The 15,894-nt window shown below is 40.8% G+C and overlaps 1 protein-coding gene across 1 annotated transcript; it reads left to right on the forward strand.

Annotated features, from left to right (window-relative positions):
• The first annotated feature begins 9,567 nt into the window (after positions 1-9,567).
• On the forward strand, positions 9,568-15,894 carry LMOD2 (leiomodin 2). Its single transcript, XM_079305246.1, is given in 4 exon segments — positions 9,568-9,935; positions 9,938-10,080; positions 13,796-15,118; positions 15,464-15,894. Coding segments are annotated over 4 exon segments (1,620 nt in total). The 5' UTR covers positions 9,568-9,808; the 3' UTR covers positions 15,491-15,894.

Genomic DNA, 15,894 nt, shown 5'->3' on the forward strand with positions numbered 1-15,894 from the left:
AAAGAGATACCACAGACTGGGTAAATATCTAAATTCCAGTTAATAATGTTATTTATGATTTATTAAAGGAAATTTTAATTGCTTGTGTCAGGTCACACTCATCCAAAGTGTTGTAGCATACTTTGTACATTAAAGATCATGGTTATATATAAAATTCTTCAAACATCTAATTGATTATTTCTTAGGTATTTTTGCAAAGTCTTTGCTCCCAAGTACAGCTCCTGTGTGTGCATGTTTCAAGGCTTGGCAAAATGTAAGGGTCTTTAAGTAGATATTTTAAACAAAGAGTAGATTTTGATGGGCAAACAAACCAGGAAATCAAGCAGCATATCCCCTTGGTTAAGAAATATTGTAACTTTAATTTTGGTTCCTTCAGAGTTTTGGCAGATCAGCTCTTGAACAAAGTCATCCTCAGTCATGCTGTCATGCACTGCACTGTATGTTTCTGCACATTTAGAGAAAAAAAAGTCTGACAAAATAAATTTAAAGATATTTAATCAAAAATTGATTGCAGTTCCTCCCTTTGTTTTTTCTACCATCCCTTCCATCTTGAGGAAAAACAAAAAAACACAAACCCTACCAACTAAGAAGATATTTCTATTGTTAGATGTCAGGATTACATAGGGCATAATCCATTTAGCTAAACACACAATTATCAAATTATTGTGTTGGAAGGGACCTTAAAGATCGTTTAGTTCCAATCCCCCTGCCATAGGCAGGGACACTTTCCATTAGAGCAGGTTTCTCAAATCTGTCTCCAACTTGGCCCTGAACACTTCCAGGGATGGAGCAGCCACAGCAACTCTGGGCATCCTGTTATTTGAGAGATATGCTGGTTATCACACACACAATCACACAAACCAAAGCTCAGCTTTTGGAAAAAGTGAAAATTTCTGGAGTGGGACATGAAGAAGTCTGGGCCAGAGCCCTGACAGAAGGATGCCCCAGTGACTGGTGACTGCAGGCACAGCCTGAGCACAGAGTGCCCCGTGAAGCCAGCACTGCTGACTGCAAGAATGGCTCCACTGGCTGATACCTCCTGGACATAACAGGACAGATACATGTATGCTTCCTAAGCTGTAAACTGATATTTCTTTGTGGGAATTCTTAATCAGAAATATGGGCATAATCATAATAAATCTTAAATTGTGGTAATTTTAATGAATGCAGTGACCACAATGCAAGAGTCTGGGTAATCACGTATCTGATACAGTGTATTGCAACCAGCAAAGGAAACATGATCAAATAAGGCTTTGGACAGGAGATTTTAAACCCTTTCTGTGGCTAGAGCCAAATTCCATTAGTAATTTTAGTTCATAGGCAAAGGTTTATATTTAGGACTTCATACAAGCATCAGGCAGTAGCTACATTGCCTGCAGCATCAAAGCATTCAGTTGTAGCACTGAGCATTGCCCCAAGTGTTTAAAATACCATGAGCTAGTCCTTTCAATATCATTAGGTAAGCTAAAGCGACATGGTATTGATTGTGTTTATTTTTTATTCAGTACAGCCAGGCCCTTTTTTTGTTTGGTTGCATGTTATAGGAGGTGGAGTGATTCTGGTTTAAAGCTTTTCTGTCCTTCATCATTGAAGTTGTTTATTTATTGAAGACTTCTGCCCACTCTTGCTTCCCTCCCATCCCACCCCCTACCCCTCTCAACACTAAAGCAAGTTACAGCATTATGAGAAAGTGTCATTCATATTTTCAAGGCATCTGTGAACTGAATGGAGGGAGAAGCAAAACTTTATTTTAAATGAAATATGAGGCGAGTCATGGAAAGGCAGCTGTTTTCCCCAGGTCAGGTTTATGGCACAGCTAGGAATTGAACACAACTCTTTTGACTCCCATATTTTGCACCCATATTTTGATGCTACTTCTGTGGACTTGACTATGTGGTGGTAGAAGCAGGAAATGTAATTAGATCAGAGCTGATGGTTGTGTGGAAAGACACAAAGGCATCATCCCCAGCTGGAAGAATAAACTGGTAGGAAAAAAAACTTTTTGTTTTCTCTACTTGGACTGTGATTGAACCCTTGCAACACTAGGTTTAATTTTCTTGACTATTTGGGTGTGTCTCACAGGCTGTTCCACCGCAATCCAATTCCATGGCATGCCTGCCCCCGGGCGATGTTGTCTACAAGTAACTAAATGCCCTGGCACTGATTCAGGCATGCTGAGGGATAGGGTCTCCTATCGATTTGGGGACAATGTTTGAAATCAGAGGTATAATTTGGTTTCTGTTTCTCACAAGATCTGACACAAGCAGCTGCACCAGGCTGTGAGCTCTCCAAGGAGCCAGACATTCAGCAGTGGTTACATCAGCCTTTAGCCTTGTCCGCACCCGTGGGATGGACTTGGTAGCTGTGAGTGTTTTCAGACTCAGTGAAGGAGGGAGAAAACCATGGCCATGAGTCCAGCTATTCCCTGGAAGCCCTAATGTTGTGTGTGGGTCATCTGTCAAACTCCATGCACTGACTGTCTAATTTTGGGGGCTGGCATGGCAGAGCTTGTTCTGGGTACCAAGGTGGGGGTGAGGCTGAGGTGGGAGGTGGGCAGCAATTTTACTGCAGCAGTCTGTGTTCTGGCATGGGCTCCAAAGTGCCTGAGCTGCCCTTTCTCAGACTATTGCCGCCAGTACAGGAGTCACACATGGAAAAACACAGTCATGAAGTCACAGGCTCTTTTGTGTCTACCTTAGGGTAAGGTAAAGGGATTTTTTTGTGACCCTTACTTAGGGCAGAAGAAAAAAATCCTACTGAAATATCCATGGTTGGGCTATGGCTTGCACGGACATAAATTTGTGAAAACTTATCTCTGAAGAACAGGTCTCATCTCTTCTGATCATCTCTTCCAGAGGCTGGAACATAAGTCTTATGAGGAGTGGCTTAGGGAGCTGGGTTCTACTGAAAAGCTGCAAAAATATATTAATAGATGGTTAGTACTCATAAGAAAATGGTATAACAGTGTAGCTCTGGTGACATGTAAAATGTATTTACATTTAATTTTCAAAATTCAAATTTTCAGTAGAAATCTCTACATCTAATTGGGCAAACCCACTGCCATTTGTCCACATGTGCTGTGCATGGTAGATATTCCCAGAACTCCTGTTATCATTAATATGAACTGACAAAAAATAAAAACAAAACAAACCCCCAACATTGTTAAAGACCATAGAGAATTTACCTGTTTAGTACTGCTGCTTTTACTTAATTCCCTATGAAGTATATAACTTGTTTATATTGCTGGCATCTCTTTTTTGAAAAAAATCTTTGTAAACCCACATTGTTAAAAAAAGTGACAAAGGAAACACTAAATATAATAAGTATCTGTTTTGCTGTCAATGTATAAAGAAATAGAGTAATATTTTAAACTGAATGACCAGCCACAGGTTTGGCTAAGTTACATGGGAGAATTGTCTGGGACTCGAGTATTAACAAAGGATGAAATCCATGCAGTTTTCATTATCTCTTATAATTTAATAACTAACTGATATGGACATGCTTATTACAGTGATACCACCACAAATAATATAGTTCTTACATTTGTAGGTTCTACTTATCATGTTATGTTACTTTTTTTAAAGAGTAGTAGGCTAACTGCATCCCACTGAAATTACCCTTCCAAACCCCATTTTTTGTGCATACAGCAGTTCCTCTGTTACTTTCTTTGCAATACAGTGGCCTCTACTTCCTTTCCAAACCTGTTGGGCAATACTGCCATGTAATTCCTAACAGCTGCTGTAGTCACCCTATGTCTGTACATCAGTAGCAAGTGAAACAACTTCTATATATAGTTTGTAAATCTGTTGGCAATGTTTGTAAAGCAAACTGAGATTCTTCCTGAGGAATAAGAGCAGCTATGTGAAAGCAAGAGCATTAAGACCATCCTTACATACAAAGAAGTTTATCTTTTTGGTCAGTCTGCAGAGATGTGAAGAAGCTTTTGCTTTGGGCAAAACTCTGACAGGAATAGTTTCTGCTTTCAAAAATAAGCAGGTTCATCTCACACTCTTACTACAGAACATGGCATTGTATTGACATGACAGTTTAAAAGTATTGGCTGTGTTGGAAGGAAGGAAAAGTGAGAATGGGAGTGACATGTATTCAATAATATTTATTTTCCCCCATTGCCTTCTTTATTTTAGTGTGATTCAGCTATGCAAAAGGAGCAATAAACCCCAAGTCTGCTGCACCTTTGGCACCCAGCAGCATCCTCTCTGTATAATAAAACAGACCTCTAGGATCCATGCATAAAGGTGCCTGTGCAATGTGAGCAGTCAGTTTTCTTTCTTTTAATTAAAGCTTGAGAAATTTGTTAGTTCAGAAATGTCTTTGTTTGCACTCTTATGTATTTTTCCCCCTAGTCCTTCCCTGCAGTCAGGTTGACCTCTTGATTCTCTTTCCAGGATGCATCTATACTGTTTTCCCATCAGCAGCACTATCAGAGCCCATTCACTTCTTCACTCCCCTTTCTGTCTTGATAAGTAAAGCAATGCAAACACCCCCACCACTGAAACACTTTAGATTAGTGGCTGCCTGTGGCTTGTTGGTTATATGGTATATAGTTATGTCCCCAGCAGCTCTTGAGAAAGCTGTTTTCAAAACTGATCTGAGCAGTAGGGCAGTCCACATGCACACATTTCTGAGTGAAAGCTGATTACTGTTTGCAATGATCCAAGTTGCAAAACTACAGCCTGGACCTGGAATCTGCCCTCCTGGTAGTCTAGAGTGTGTTCCAGGGAATCTGTAGGAAAAATCTGTCTTTGAGCTAGAATGCTGAATCTGATTCCCAAGCTAACACTGGTTTTGAATCAGGATCATCTTTGCACTTACCCCACATTGTGTTTCCCCAACATGGATAACAGAAAACTTCTCTTTCTCCTGTGTGACTCCCTGTTTACAGCATCACCTAGAGTGATGGAGTGAACAACAGAATCATCTGGCATTGAGAAAAGCAGCTGAAAAATTTTTCTTCAAATGCCTTCAGTGCATGCTTCATCCCATTTGCTTTGCTGATACCACTGTTAAATGTAGGTGATGACACATCCTTTTCAGGCACAGTACCGTGCACACAGTTTTCACAAGTTATGTGAGTCTCCCGAGGGAAAGAGCTGCAGCTTGTCCCATCAGTCTGCCTCGTGCTCTTGTCTACTTGCCAGGCTGCTTGACCCTGTGTCTCTCCAGGATGGTTTGAATTCTCCATTCAACCTGGGCTTGTGCACACAGCATACAAGAACTGAGATATATATAGAGATAATTTTTTTTTTTTTTTTTTTTTTTTTTTAGTAGTGGTAGAGGGAGAGCAGGCAGTGAGGAACATGAAGGCGGGACAGAGGAGATGTGTAAGAAGAAGTAGGAAGGAGAAGTCAGCAAACAGGCTTGCAGGGAAAGGAGGAGTGGGGGTCCTTCAGGACCAGGGGTGGAGAAAGCAGCACAGCAGCAATAAGGCATGAAGAGAGAACTTGGGCTGGTGCCTCAGGTTTGCTTGAGTGGATGGCACAAGTGAAGGATTTGGCTGAGGAATGAGTGGTGGTGGGAGGCAGGAGCAAGCAGCACTGCAGACAGGCTGCAGCAGCCATGGGGAAAGCCCAGCATGTGTGGTGCATTGTTTTCAATGTGCTCTATGGCAATTGGAGCTGTTCCTGCAGCGTGGGACTGAGCTCAGTGTGAGCCAATGCATCTGTCTGCAGGCTGTCCTGGGCAGCTGGGACTGAAATAGCCACTGTCCTGCCCCTGAGGACAAGGTTGCACAGCCCTTCCTTTGCCTGCCTGGAGTTTTCCCTGCACTCATTTGAGTGGAAATATACATTTAACTGTGGGCTTTGTCCTGCTGAGGTGTTGTTGGTGGCCTTTAAGCAATTGAGTCAATGTGCCCCAAGTGTAGAAACATGAGAAGCAGAACAGAGTTCCCTAGGCTGCTGATTGAAATAGTTAATTGCTCAGAAAGGCAAAAAGGACACTTAGAAGGATTTCTTCTTGTAAAACCAAGAAAATAAATCATTTTTCCACTCCACCTGGTTAGGAAAGATTGAAAGTCTTGTCTGCAATCTATCTGCAGAAAGCCAGGAACTCTGGGTGCCAAGATCAACAATGACAGAGTGAATCCTCCTCTTATAAAGTGAAAGCTTCCAGTTCTCATTTTCTCTCAGCTCAGGTACTGAAGTGAACAAACCTTTTAATATTTCTGTTGAATGAGAGGTGAGTTTTCATGGCCTGTTGGTGGAATGGTTAATTCCCTGCATACAGGATTTCAGCAGGGCATTAGGGAGGTGAGTCTGGGTTTTCTGTTAGGAGTTAGCAAAGCACTTCATCAAATCATCACAAAGATCTTTTAGGTCATCAAGTTCAAATGTTAACCTAACACTGCTAAGACTATCACTAAACCATGTTCCTGAGTGCCACATCTTTTCAATACATGCAGGGATGGTGACTCAACTACTTCCCTGGACAACCTGTTAAAATGCTTGACAACTTCTTCCATGGAGAAATTTTTCCCATGTCCGATTGGAGGATTCATCCTAAACATCAGTCAATGTAGCCACTATAAATCTGTCCTCCTGTACTACATATGGTTCATGCTCTACTCACTGCCTCCTGTGATGGAAGAAACCTCACTGTGCCACTTCACTAGCACACAGTGGACTCTTCCTAATTTGTTTATAATGGTGTGATTGAGAACACAGCTGGGGAGATAGAACAGTTTGCTGAGACTGGTGGGTTTTTTGCTTGGTTTTTTTTCAGAAATCAGAACATGTGTAGTGCCTGAGAAAGTGCCTGTGGAACAGGAACAAAATGTTTCAGGTAAGAATGCTAATAACAGGAAAACACAATCACTCCTGTCTTTTCTCTGAGTTCCTCTTGGAAGTTGGAACCTGTGATCTGAAATGTTGTAAGGGTGGGAAGCTTCAGCCATGGGTGATGCCCACAGGAACTGAACCCTGATCAGCTGAAGTCCTCCTATAATGCCAAATACTGCCAGAAAGGGAATCCAAAATTCCAAATTAGAGGGTACTTTCTGTTTTAAGGTTTCTGTACCTCTCTTCTTGTTCATTAAAAAAGTGGTAGCACTGTCATGTTCTCTGAAAGGGCCACTGGACAATTGAATTAGCTTTACTATGCTGAAGAACAGGGGCAAAATAAAATGCTGAAAGGCTATTAAATGTGTGTGATCTTTCCCATGCAATGAAGAAGAGTAAATGTTCTGAGCATGTATGTATATGTGAACAAAGTTCATTACTACAGAACTATGGAATTAAGGACTGTGTTTCAGTACTCGTCAGCAGGCAACAACAAATACTATTCCCACATTTTCTGACTTGTGAGTACTTGTCTTTACACCTTTTTTTTCTCCTTGTGTAGTTTGCTCTGTACTACAGACTTATTATTTTTATTAAAATTGTCCCAGAAGGTGTTTGTGGCTCTTCACCTTTTGCCATTCTCATGTAAAGAATAGGTCCTAAAATACCACGAATGCCATATGGGATCAAGAAGGGACACAAGCCTCTCATAACCTCACCTGACTGCCAATTTTCCCCCTGCTTAAGGGGAGAAATGTACAAGAAAGTACCTTGTTCATCTTTAGTAACATCTTTAAATCTTATCTTATGGTTAGAATGGACATTATTGGCATTTTGTGTAGAAAAACATCACCACTGGCCCAGTGTCGTATCATGTCTCAGCAAGGAGTAACATTGAAGGTAATATTCATGTTATTTAATATTCCTTTGGAATATTATTTTAGAAATGAATAATACATGCTGCTTTTTGTAGTTGCTTTGAGTTTGAAAATTTTGGTTTATGTGTAGAAAACTTTGAATAGACAATTCAGGTATCTGTGTGTTTGTACTTTGTATAATGGACTCTCAACTCAGGAAAATTGAAAGACTTAAAAATTTTGTTTTACCTGATAAAAAAGGAAAAGCAGAAAGCTGAGATTTTTCTGGGAATCAGTATATTTGAATAGATTGAATTTTTAACAGCGTATTTTTGCTTTTAATATTGTACCCATCAGTGTTGTACATCAACATTGTACTAATAAAATCACGAAGGTATAAGGGTGAAGGTAACACTCATAGCTCCATAAGCCAAACATCTGCCTCCTTTTTATTTTATCCAAAGATTCTACCAATGTAAATGATTTGCAAATATTTATTTTATATTCAGCTGTACAATATTCTTATGTCTGCTTTATTAATGTATTTTGTAGGTTAGGAAAGGCTAAGGTTATGAGCTTTCATACCATTTCTTGATCAAGATAACTGCATGAAGTTCATCTAGACAAATGATCAAAGGAAAAATATAATTTCTATATCAAACCTTTATGAAAATCATGCTCAATCTCCTCTCTCCACTGTCAGCAAAGCTGTATGCATAATAATGAAACTAAATGAGCAATTTGGCTAAACAACATATTACAGTTCAGGTGTACAATCCATACTGACAAAAAGAGATGATGTTGTGCAAGAACAATACTTAAAATTACGTTCACTTACATTTCTATTAAATATTGTCTTGGCCATCTAAAACGCTCTGTGTTATCATATAAGAAGGCTGATGTGTGTTGTAGATGTGTTCCTACTTCCATGTACCAAAACCTCCTCTCTTCCTCTCCCTCCCTCTCTCTCACAACACAGGTTGGCAGGTATTGCTACCTTGCATTTTTCAGAAAATATTGTAGTTCACCATCATTCATTGGTAAAGGGAAAAAAGGAGGAAACCAAAAAACAACTACATCAGAAAAACAAACAATTAACAGTACAAAGTTTAATCCTTCTTTTTGTAATTCTTCTAACTGAAAGATGTCTGTAAATAAAAATAGTATCAAAATACTATGTAATCTATTAGCAGAAACTGTAATGCAGCTATACATTTAGAATAAAGAATCGAAGGGCAGTCTCCAGCTGCACATCAGTCAGTGACAGCAAGCAACAGCCATTAAAAGAATAGCCACTAGAGGCCTTCAGTTGCTTGGCCTGTCAGAAGTGGTGAAGGCACAGCCCCCCTGCCCACCCAGGGCTTGTTACCCTTACATCTCTGGGTGACTGTCCTTGTTCCCCAGCAGAGCACAATTCTCCATGTGAAAAAAAAATCTCACAGATGCTCCAAGTGGGCATGTCCAGCTGATTCGCACTCTGATAGTCCTAGAAAAAAAATAAGGGAATTAATAAAAAATTCAGTTGTGTGATTTGTTCCAGGCAACACATGACAGAGGGAGCAGTGCTTCCCACAGCTGGTGTGCCTCCTCCCCTTGGCTGCCTTTCCACCGATCCCAACCCCCTGCAAACACCTTGGTGGGATAACAGCATTCCACTAGAAAACCGTGAAAGTGAGAGGAGCTCCACTGAACCACCATGAGGGTGTTTTATTTCCAGCCCCTGTGACAGCTCGGGATTAAATGGGTTTTCATTGTTCTTTCCCTCTGCAGTTGGGACACGATGGCAGTGTCAGTGCGCCCGGGGTTTTATTTGGTGCCGCCCCCCCGTCTGCGAGGCTGGTATTCTCCCACTAGCTGCCTGCTCTAAATATGGCCATGGCCAGTGTGTCAATAATCCCCCTCTTTAAGGGACTTGCAAACATTAGTGTTGGGACATTCTTGCTGTTCAGATGTCTAGCTGACGTCTGATGCTTAAAATGGAGCATGCTTTCATCCCTCCATGCATTGTCGTAAGCCCCCGATGATTACTCTTAAAAGGGTGCCTTGGCTATGCAGGGAAACAGTTGCTGACCACACCGAGACACAGCTTGCTTGCTGCAGCCTTCTTGAATGCCTGGTCACTTCAGCTCTGTGCCAGCCTGACCAAGCAGGACCATGTCTACCTTTGGGTATAGAAGAGAGCTCAGTAAATATGAAGACATTGATGAAGATGAGCTCCTGGCTTCTCTCACTGAAGAGGAGCTGAAGGAGCTGGAGCGGGAGCTGGAGGACATAGAGCCCGACCAAACCTTCCCGTGGGACAGCGGCAGAAGAGCCTGACAGAGAAAACACCAACAGGGACTTTCAGCAGGGAAGCACTGATGGCCTACTGGGAGAGGGAGACCAAGAAACTCCTGGAAGAGGAGAGGTTGGGTGCCTGTGAGAAGGTAAGATGCTGGGGCATTTGCTGTTTCCTAGAGATATTTGGTTTTATTCTTCATTAGCATAATCTCACTGGCAGATTTAAATTCTTTTCAGTCTCTTGTAGCATTTTTAAGAACATTGCTAGCCATACCTCTGTGCCTGCTACAACACTGAGTATTAGCTCTGACAGGTTTTGCTCTCTCTGGAGGTACCTTAAGTGCTAAGTTCAGAATGGAAGAAAGTGCCTTAAAAGCTATCATTAGTGATTAGAATAGGAAAATATTTAAATGGTATGTTAGAAATTATTAATAGGTAGAGATGTGGGCTTTTGGATAGCATTTGATTTTTTGAGAAAGCTGCACAAAATACCTTTTCCTTTCCTTAAAAAGCAAACAGTATTGACTGCTAAGAAGCATGTAAGAAAGATAATTTTGAATACATGTTATGTCAGAAGTTGAGTAAGCAGATGCCCAGCTTTGTGCTTGCTGGAAGAAAGCAGTTTCTGTTGCAGCCAGCAGCTTGTGTTGCTTTGTTCTGCTGAGGATCCTTGGCATGGTTCAGGAGTCTTCTGGCAACTGTTGTCAGAGGGAAGCTGTACATTATTTAAAAAAGTAGCCTGGGAGAGAGTCATCAATCAAATAATTTAACTGCATTTCCCCCACCCAAAAACAACCTGTAGTGTTTGTTAGGCAACTCATGCCCCAAAATAAAAATGTTAGTAATAAAAGCCATTTCCTGAACTGCAGATGACCAGTACAGCTGGGCAGGAGTGAAGGGCTCAGTCTTGGCAGGCAGTGACCACTCTCAGTCTCAGCTGATGTCCATGTTGGCACTCCTATCCTTGCTAAAAGTATATGTGAGACTGAGCCCAGCCAGAAACCAACTTCTATTTTCATGATGGCTCCGTGTAATTTCAAAGCCAAGTGGGGACTTGGGAATTTTTAAGCACTGCTTCATACCAAGATCTTACTCTATAGGGACACATTTTCCCATGTGTAAGCAGAAAGTAATACAACAAAGGCAAAACTGAAAAAAAACCCCAGGAAAACTGGACTCACAACCTCTAACAGCTTTGATTCTGGAGCTTATTTCATTTGCAAGTTTATACATTAGACATAATATCCTCCTAGAGGAAAGTCAGATGGATTAAATTATCCCGCAATATCTAGAATGTTTTTACTTATAAGTAAGTGTTTTCTCTTGTTTGTGAATGGTGATATAAGGTCTTTACAGGCAAGAGCACAGAGCAGTAGCTGTCATCAGACCATTAGTATCAGCTTGCAGACATCGATTTCACTCCCTGTTTGTCAGTCCTAGAGAGTAAATGGCAAGATTAATCTTTATTTCCAGCTTAGCCTGGAACTTGAAACCTGGGCAGTTCTAAAAAACTTTCTGGACAGGTCTAGTTCGGTATCTTATACAATGGCAGGATTTTTCTTTTTTTTTTCTTTGTACATGTATATACAGCATTAATGATGGGTACTGGCTAAACCTCTAAGTCCTGTCAAAAGACTCTATAATTTTGATCTGAAAAAAACTTCCTAAATGCATCCTTAAATAAGAAAAGCTTAATATGCTGATATAGAGGTCACAAAGACTCTCTCCACTGAAACCAATAAGAAAGCTACTTGAAAACAATTTTCTTCTTGTTTTCAACTGTCTGGAAATTATGCACCTTTATCTAAGATGGTTATTCATGCTCCTTCTATAGTAAGTGGTGACAGATCAGCTGGTCCAAAAGGCAAACAACTTGCAGATAGCCTTTTAGGGTGAATAAGTTGTCCTCCAGAGATATTTACCTCTGCATTGACTCTCAGTCCTAACTTTTCATCAAATTACTCCCCCACATTAAGTCCTACAGGCTGCCTGCAGCAGTCCTATACCACAGTGCTGCCATAGTAAGAATACATTTCTGTATTCGATTTCAAAATTACCATGCAACACCAGACAATGTATGTGGCAGGCAATTAAATTCTGCCTTTGACCTCAGAAATGCCACTCAAATAAAATTAAGTATGTTTTTATTAATCTAGAATCACTAAACATATGAATAGTGCATTTAAGGATACCTCCCTCTGCTCATCTGTAATATATATTCCTTGAGATATAAAACCAAAGCTATGAAGACAGGGTTTTGATACCTGGTGTTTGCCAGTCTTCAAGACCTACACATATATAGAAAATACATATACAAATCTTACTCCCATAATAAGCCTGTAGGTAGCACAGTATCTCTCAGGATAAGGGCCTTCTGCACGTGTTCTACAGGAGAAGCAGCAGGCTGAGTCATACAACATCTCTATGTGCAGGCCAGTGCAGTCAGACCTGCAAGACCCAAAAGTACTGAAAGCTCAGGAGCATCAGCCAGAAAGAGCTCAATGTCCTCTTTCATTAAGAGTCACAGTTCTGCAAACATTACAATTAGCATCTTTCTTGCATATGTCCCAGCACAGAATTATACTGAAAATTGGGAAACAGTACCATGCATTTTAACAGTTCTCTATTTTCAGAGCTAGATAAGTAGGCAAACCTAAAACTGCACCAGTTGTCTAAAAATAGGCTGTCCTGTTAGTAACACTTTTGTTTTCCAGAAACAGAATCACTGTCTCTGTAGAGTGTACTCACTTTGGGAAATACCCTCTAGTATTTTACAGAGATTAAAACACAAATATTACTAAAGTAGTGCATACAGAACAATTATAATTCAACCAAAATTTTATAAACATTTACAATTGTAAAGAAAAATGCCTACCTATAGTTCTTCCATGACATGGAAGATCTTTTTGAGCAAGAGGTTTAAGGTTAGATGTACATTCTGGGTTCTGTCATGCCCCATAGATCCCCATAACACTCCTGGACTCCTCCATGTGGAGAGTGAGGCTTTCCTGGGATGAAGATCTTTTTCTGCTCCTCTGCAGAGAGATCTCTTTTGCCACCATAACTGCTAAAGGCAACAGGCAGAGCTTTGGGGTATGGTTCCAAAATTGCCTTCCTGGTACCCATCAAACACTGAAATAACCTTGTGTTTCAGAAGGACAATGCATTTTCTCTGTAGACAATGAGTTATAACAATTTACAGTATGGCAGCTGACCTGTGACACCTAAGCACCTGGTTTAGCCCTTGAGAAACATGAAGAAATTCAGGGATTATTGACATCTGGTTACATGTCACCTGTGGGAACCCTCTCAGTCCTTTCTTCACAGATAGTTTATTTGTATGTACAGCCCATGCAATACATCCAAAGTGTTTTTCACATGACTTCTGTAATTCTGTATTGTTTTGTGTGCTGGTATACAAGACTACACATTCAGACACCATCTGTATTTTAAATCATTGCAACCTTTAATTTTTTAGACATACTAACATATGCAAGGGGGTCTGAGATGCCTCATCCTCATGAAATGAAGAAGCTTGTTGCTCGTGTTCATTCTGAATTTGTTGTCTTATGTTTCTGCTGTCAAGGATCCAAATTATATCCCCTTGTAGACATGCCAACACAGAAAACCTGAACTATGTCTGTGTCATAATACCTTGTATCAAGTTTTCTCTTGGCAGAAATCACTGACATTGGTAAAGTACTTGTTAGATGATACATTTTCTGTTCTCCTAACTGTATCTGTTCATTTTTAACTTTCAATGTTAACTCATATAGTGTCAGTATAAATGTTCCTGTGCTAAAACGCAGTAGTTACATTACTTCAATCTTGTTTAACATCCACACCTACATTCCTGTTCAGGATTCTGAGCAAGAAGAAGACAATTCAGAAGAACTTCAAGAAGAATGTTTCACAGAAAGCAATAGTGAAGTGTCTGAGGAGGCATGTACTGAAGAGGATGATGAAGAAGATGAGGAGGAAGATGAAGATGAGAGTGATGATGAGAAGGAGGAAGAGCAAAATGCTGCTGCTGGCAGGCATTCTGACCACATCAGACACAAAAAGTGTAATGGTGCAAAGGACAATGAAAACTTCCTCAATGGCCATGATGGAAAAGACAGTGATAATCGGAGCTCAAAAAGCAGTGCCATCCACCCTTGTGGAAATCCAACAGTTATTGAAGATGCTTTGGAAAAAGTTAGGAGCAACGACCCTGACACCACAGAGGTTAATCTGAACAACATTGAAAACATCACGTCACAGATGCTTATACAATTTTCTCAAGCCCTGAGGGACAACACAGTGGTAAAGTCATTCAGCTTGGCCAACACCCATGCTGATGACAATGTGGCAATAGCTATTGCTGGTATGTTAAAGGTTAATCAGCATATAACTAGTCTGAATATTGAGTCAAATTTTATCACAGGCAAAGGCGTGCTGGCCATCATGAGAGCTTTGCAGCATAACAAGGTTCTAACAGAACTGCGGTTCCACAACCAAAGGCACATCATGGGCAGCCAGGTGGAAATGGACATAGTCAAGCTGTTGAAAGAGAACACCACTCTGGTAAAGCTGGGGTACCACTTTGACCTTGCTGGCCCAAGAATGAGCATGACAAGTATCCTGACAAGAAATATGGATAAACAAAGGCAAAAGCGCATGCAGGAGCAGCGGCAACAGGAGTCAGGTTGTGACGGAGCTCTCAATCCAAAGACCAAAGTTTTGCAGAAGGGGACACCTCGGTCCTCGCCCTATGTGTCACCCAAAAGCTCACCATGGTCTTCCCCAAAGCTCCCTAAGAAATCTGTGCCAGTGAAATGCCAGCCTTCAGCACCTGCACCCCCACCTCCCCTGCCCCCCTCGCCGCCTCCTCCCCCTCCTCCTCCCCCTCCTCCGGTTATTCCAGAGAAGAAGGCACCTACCAGGAATATAGCTGAAGTCATCAAACAGCAAGAAAGCTCAAGAAAAGCCTTACATAATGGACAGAAAAAGAAAAAAGGAAAAAAAAGCAAAAAACATGAGAACAGCATATTGAAAGAAATTAAAGATTCTTTAAAATCAGTCTCAGACAGAAAATCGGAGGAAGGTTCACGGCCCTCCACCCGGCCATCCACCCCACAAAGGTCCCTCCATGACAACCTCATGGAAGCAATTCGGGCAAGCAGCATAAAGCAATTGAGGCGGGTAAGTGAGAGATCCTAGTTCAGTAAATGATTGTGGTCCAAATGTAGCACAAGCTCCGTTAATTTTAGTGCACACATTTAGTTAAAAAAAAGATCTTAGAGATGTGAACATAATAAAGCTCTTGGGAGGAGGTTTCCCTCTGATTAGGCTTTTTTCAGCACAGTCATTTCTGTCTGATTGTGATTTTGACAGAAAGTGGGGTACTTTCCCAGGCTCACTCTTGTTATGGGAGATGATGAGCAGCACAGAGCTCTTGGCAGTGTATGTCTGGCAGGAATTTCAGGTATTTGATATCTAGACTGTACAGCAAGTGTAATGAATGCCCTTCCCACCCCTGTTTCATAGGTGGAGGTACCAGAAGCCCTTCGGTGAAAGCCTGGATGAGAGGAGGAGCAGAGCAGTGATCGAGGGGAGGCTGCTTGTCCTTTCACTGGTGGTAACAGACTGTCTAGAAAGCTGCTTCCAAAGTATACTCTTAGATTCAAGCCATTTCCCTTTTATTTCAAAGAAATAAACCTGCTAAATACAAAATAATGCTTTAAGGATCCATTTGCATTGTAATCTGTAAATATGGAAATAATTTTCTTTTTTATTTAATGAGATTTATATTGAAAAATTGTTGCTTATTTAGATATTCTTGTCAATATCTGATTGCACATCACTGGACAAGTTCTTTACACTGAGATGTAATAGTTTATCAGCCTGTGGTTTCTTCTTTTTTTTTTTTTTTTTTTTCATGAATTTAAAATAAATGTGGTTTGAAGCTTTCAAGCAGA

Source organism: Erithacus rubecula (assembly GCF_903797595.1).
Source record: "Erithacus rubecula genome assembly, chromosome: 4".
NCBI classification, from domain to species: Eukaryota; Metazoa; Chordata; class Aves; order Passeriformes; family Muscicapidae; genus Erithacus; species Erithacus rubecula.